This window comes from Coregonus lavaretus (assembly GCF_964263955.1).
Source record: "Coregonus lavaretus genome assembly, chromosome: 6".
Classification (NCBI taxonomy): Eukaryota; Metazoa; Chordata; class Actinopteri; order Salmoniformes; family Salmonidae; genus Coregonus; species Coregonus lavaretus.
The window spans coordinates 49,927,198-49,933,197 of NC_139993.1; the positions used below are offsets into that span (position 1 = coordinate 49,927,198).

Here is a 6,000-nt window from a genome sequence, read left to right on the forward strand (position 1 = left end):
GGGTAAAGAGAGAGAGAGGGGGGAGCGAGAGAGAAAGAAGGATAGAAAGAGACACAAAAAGGAGAAATTGATAATATAATAAAATAAAGAAAAGAGAGTGAAAACGAGAAAGACTTGGCAAACACAGAAAGAGTAACACATTCCAACAGCTAAACTTTACAATGTTGCTCCATTAAAAGGCCAGAGAGAACAGAGATGTGTTTCAGATCAAACTAGTCAAACAAAGAGGCACGATAACACCATATGCAATACAGGACGCATCCTTTTTCACTATGGGCCCTGATTAAAAGTAGTGCACTACATAGGGAATAGGGTGCCATTTGAGACAGACTCAAAGTCATAGAGCCAACTTTCCTAAAGACATGAAAACATGCCTCTTTCGGATCGTAATTGTCCCCTGGTGAAATTACATTGGCTTGATTTGCTGTGTCCATCTTTTATTTCATGTTAGACTTGGTGTTCTTTCATTACTCAGTACTTCTGATTGACAGGGAGTGTTGCGGAGCATGTTTTACATTTGAATTTCGGGCCGAGGAGGATTTTAAAAGGCTGGAGGCAGGAGGTTCCAGCGGGCCAACAGCAACAGTGTGTTTACCAGGCAGAGCAGGGCTAAACTCAAACGGTTCCAGGGCCCATCTGTGTCTGTCTGTGGACCTTAGAATGGGGGACCAGTAAACGAGGCCTTGGCAGAGCTGATTCAGGGCTGATCAAGTGTGTGTGTGTGTGTGTGTGTGTGTGTGTGTGTGTGTGTGTGTGTGTGTGTGTGTGCGCGAGTGCGTGTAGCAGGGCTGATACAGGGCCCATTAGCCCCAGGAAACAGGCTCTCTAATGGGGGAACAGCGTAGAGGAGGTCTAGGTCGAGGTGTTAAGACCTACAAACCGTTAATATTGACTCTGTTACCCTATATATCCACCACACAGCACCTTCTCTCCAACTCTCTGGAAGCTGCTAGCTGGACTTGGCACTGTCTGACTCCACTAGCTCAGCCCTCACAGTGTCATAGTGTTTGTGTCAGACAGACAGACAGACCAGTGAGAGTATGTTGAGGCAAGTGTGGCTCTAGTCATGAGGATGGTGCTTTAAGCAGGGGAGATCTGGCTGCATGCGATGTGATGGGGCTGTAAGGCTGTGTCTTTCTTCTCCTCCTCCTCCTCCTCCTTACCTTACTTTGCCATAATTAAGGACCGGAGTGGCACTCCACACACAGACAGCTAATCTGGTACAGTCACTTCACTGTTAGAGTGAATGTGTCTCAATAGGACTCACATATAACTCATAGGACTCACGTGTATACAGTGGAGGAAAAAAGTATTTAGTCAGCCACCAATTGTGCAAGTTCTCCCACTTAAAAAGATGAGAGAGGCCTGTAATTTTCATCATAGGTACATGTCAACTATGACAGACAAATTGAGAAAAGAAAATCAAACAAGCAAGATTTCTGGCTCTCACAGACCTGTAACTTCTTCTTTAAGAGGCTCCTCTGTCCTCCACTCGTTACCTGTATTAATGGCACCTGTTTGAACTTGTTATCAGTATAAAAGACACCTGTCCACAACCTCAAACAGTCACACTCCAAACTCCACTATGGCCAAGACCAAAGAGCTGTCAAAGGACACCAGAAACAAAATTGTAGACCTGCACCAGGCTGGGAAGACTGAATCTGCAATAGGTAAGCAGCTTGGTTTGAAGAAATCAACTGTGGGAGCAATTATTAGGAAATGGAAGACATAAAAGACCACTGATAATCTCCATCGATCTGGGGCTCCATGCAAGATCTCACCCCGTGGGGTCAAAATGATCACAAGAACGGTGAGCAAAAATCCCAGAACCACACGGGGGACCTAGTGAATGACCTGCAGAGAGCTGGGACCAAAGTAACAAAGCCTACCATCAGTAACACACTACGCCGCCAGGGACTCAAATCCTGCAGTGCCAGACGTGTCCCCCTGCTTAAGCCAGTACATGTCCAGGCCCGTCTGAAGTTTGCTAGAGTGCATTTGGATGATCCAGAAGAGGATTGGGAGAATGTCATATGGTCAGATGAAACCAAAATATAACTTTTTGGTAAAAACTCAACTCGTCGTGTTTGGAGGACAAAGAATGCTGAGTTGCATCCAAAGAACACCATACCTACTGTGAAGCATGGGGGTGGAAACATCATGCTTTGGGGCTGTTTTTCTGCAAAGGGACCAGGACGACTGATCCGTGTAAAGGAAAGAATGAATGGGGCCATGTATCGTGAGATTTTGAGTGAAAACCTCCTTCCATCAGCAAGGGCATTGAAGATGAAACGTGGCTGGGTCTTTCAGCATGACAATGATCCCAAACACACTGCCCGGGCAACGAAGGAGTGGCTTCGTAAGAAGCATTTCACGGGTCCTGGAGTGGCCTAGCCAGTCTCCAGATCTCAACCCCATAGAAAATCTTTGGAGGGAGTTGAAAGTCCGTGTTGCCCAGCGACAGCCCCAAAACATCACTGCTCTAGAGGAGATCTGCATGGAGGAATGGGCCAAAATACCAGCAACAGTGTGTGAAAACCTTGTGAAGACTTACAGAAAACGTTTGACCTGTGTCAAAGGGTATATAACAAAGTATTGAGAAACTTTTGTTATTGACCAAATACTTATTTTCCACCATAATTTGCAAATAAATTCATTAAAAATCCTACAATGTGATTTTCTGGATATTCTTTTCTCATTTTGTCTGTCATAGTTGACATGTACCTATGATGAAAATGACAGGCCTCTCTCATCGTTTTAAGTGGGAGAACTTGCACAATTGGTGGCTGACTAAATACTTTTTTCCCCCACTGTATGTGTAGCTTGCCAGGGCCATAAAGACAATCTCACATAAACTATTTACATGAAAAATCTTAAGTATGTTTATGTGTATATATGATACTGTAAACCTTATGAGGGTACATTCAAGTATCCCTGAACACTAAAACTGTCACCAGGGAGGAATCCCTTCCCTCTTCACAGTGGGAAAGCAGGCACAGGGTCCCATGTCAGATCCCATGTCTAACAACATTAGATACACTACAGCATAAGGCCTAGTACTGTACTGTAGGCTGTGGGCTGGGCTTCATGGCTTCATGACTGTTGTCAGCTGTTATGTCTGATGAGGAGACATTTACTACACTGTTCACCTGCTAATGGCTCCCTGGCTCTAACGGCATGTAGAATTACTGCTTACATCTCTAAAAACATAAGCAGCCTGGATGCACATTCATCTGAATAAACTACGTCAATTTGTTCAATCTGACATGGAAATATTTCCACTTAGTACAGGAAATAACTAAATTAAAAAGGGAGCCTGGTATGTAGGTTGTTATGCTGTGTGATGTACTCACTAGGGGTGTCAGAGTGAAACCTGAGTCTGTGGTTAAGACAGATGGGTCTGTTGTAGACCTGGGTTCAAATACTATTTCAAATATTTCAAATATTTTAGCATTTGCTTTTGCCTGCCTGGATGTGACAGATGGGAAGGGTTTTCACTTTTGCAACTATTCTATTGGTTCCATTGCGCCAGGCAAACTCAATCAAGCCCAGCTGATGTATTTTAAATTATTTCAAATAGTGTTTGAACCAAGGTCTGGTCTGTAATATGGCTATATAATGGTTTATCTGCTCAAAGCATCACAATGGAAAAGTGGATGGATATTAGCACGTCAGCTAGAAAGCTTCACATGACCACAGTAATCCCACTCAACACAGAGGTGATGACGGAGATCTCACTCTTCTCGTTGCCGGAGGAGACCAAGGTCTTTTCACTGCCAAAGGTCGGATTTCAGGCTAAGCCTCTCTTTCTGAGAGAATGAATTTGGGCTAGGAGACAGATTTAATTTATTAGCTAATATCTGTTATAAATGTAAAATGTTTTAGCCGTAAAGAATGTAGGGTTGTGGGTTATTGCTGAAGCTCAGCTCTCTCAGTGATCAAAATAAAGATGGCTTAATATATATTTTTGAAAGACCCTGTGTGTGTGTTTGTGAATGTGTGTGTGTATGTGCGTGCGTGTGTGCGTCAATGAGTGTGTGTGTGTCTGTGTGTGTGTTCGTGTATGAATGCGTGCGTGTGTGCATTTATGTGGATGTGTGCATGCATCTGTGTTAAACATTGTATGGGCTCTGGTTTTCATGGTAGGATGTTTTGCATGCAATGAGAACACATCACCACCACATATGGAAATAATATGGAGTATTATTAACGCATTCTTGCAGGAATGCTATGGTGTTAACTCACATTTGACAATGGTTATTTCAGAAGAACCGCAAGCTACATGAAAGTCTACACAGCATATATGGAAAGGTAGGTGTAGAGGAGTGTACAGATCCATCAGGCTTACAGTGTAGAGCAGCATGGTTGAGTTAAACCATTTAGGCCTGTTGCGCTCATTTCTCTCTGATTTTCTCATGTGATACGGTGGCTTAGCCTCAGCCTGGAGATCTGGGCCAGTCCATTTTAATTTTCTCATTAAGTCTCACAGCGAGCGAGAGAGAGAGACAGAGAGACCAGGCCCTCTGGTCTCCTTCCTAAATATGGCTAGCTGTCCAGGGGAGCTGCTGGGGTTTGCTGCCTCCCACTGCTCCTAGAAACCACCAGGTTCCCCTCCCCTTCATGTGCCCCACTATAAGGTATGTGTGAGTGTTTCATGAAGCGAAGGGGAGGGAGGGTTTACCAGCCAGACTGGAAAACAATAATGTTGTTAGGGACTCCAGTGCCAACCGAGTTCACCGACCCTGGTGTGACCATGACCATAGCAGTTGGCAAACAGCACAAACAATCTGGGACCAGGCTAAGCATAAAGTACATGCCAACCTATATCCCATCATTTGGCATATAAACCAGAGTCCTCTTATCACTTGAGGGTTGATAGCAACGATGTCCTAAAGCAGTGGTGCGTTAGTCATCAAAGTGGTATAGTTTTGTCACTGATTATTAGAGTTTACAGTGAGAGGATGTGGAAGGTGTGAGTGTCTGCACAGTGTAAAGAAGAGCCTGTACCCATGGGTAAACCACTGCTGCACATTACACACTAACTACTGCCATACAGACATTAATGTCTCACCACAGGAAATGTGGGAGGGTGCGTGTCTGTGTGAGTGTCTGTGTGTGTGCCTGTGCGTGTGTGCATGTGGGTGTGTGTATGTGTGGGGTGCATGTGTGCATGTTTGGTTGTTGTTGTCCACAGACTGTATGCTATCATGATTAATCTGTAAACAATAGCTGAAAGCTCTTCTAGTTTAGACCGTAACATAGCACAGGTTTCCTCTGCAAAAGGATTGGTTTCTAAACGTCTCACGCCTGAATGTTAATAAAGAATGGTATGAATGAAATGGGAGTATGAAAGACATGGGAGTAAGTGGAGTAAGAGAGAGACATTGGAAAGGGACTTTGTGGAGAGAGACAGAGACAGACAGACAGAAAGACAAAGAGAGAGAGAGAGAGAAACAGACAGACAGACAGACAGACAGACAGACAGACAGACAGACAGACAGACAGACAGACAGACAGACAGACAGACAGACAGACAGACAGACAGACAGACAGACAGACAGACAGACAGACAGACAGACAGACAGACAGACAGACAGACAGACAGACAGACAGACAGACAGAGAGAGACAGAGAGAGATTGGAAGGGGAATTAGTTGGAGCTGGACTCACATGGAAGGTGTGTCTAATGCCTAGGCTAGTTTCTCTGTCCTGATGTCCCAGGCCACAGGCTGGGGGGAGTTTAGCACGAACACCAGGGGCTTCTGGTGAACCAGTAGGGACTGGATGGGCTTCAGATGCAGCTCACCTGGGAACAGGGTAACAACACAGAAGGTTAGAGGTATATAATTAAGCAATAAGGCCAGAGGAGGTGTGGTATATGGCCAATATACCACGGCCAAGGGCTGTTCTTAAGCACGATACAATGCGATGGTAACCCAGTTTATAATAGCAATAAGGCACCTCTGGGGTTTGTGGTATATAGCCAATATACCCCGGCTA

General features: G+C 44.7%; 1 protein-coding gene across 1 annotated transcript in view; it reads right to left on the reverse strand.

The window, feature by feature from the left end:
* The window catches only part of LOC311130646 (transforming growth factor beta receptor type 3-like), a 149,827-nt gene that overhangs the window by 62,075 nt on the left and 81,752 nt on the right, over positions 1–6,000 (reverse strand). The window contains 2 exon segments of the mRNA XM_084163435.1: positions 5,671–5,696; positions 5,699–5,806. Of these exon segments, the coding sequence (XP_084019561.1) occupies positions 5,671–5,696; positions 5,699–5,806 (134 nt within the window).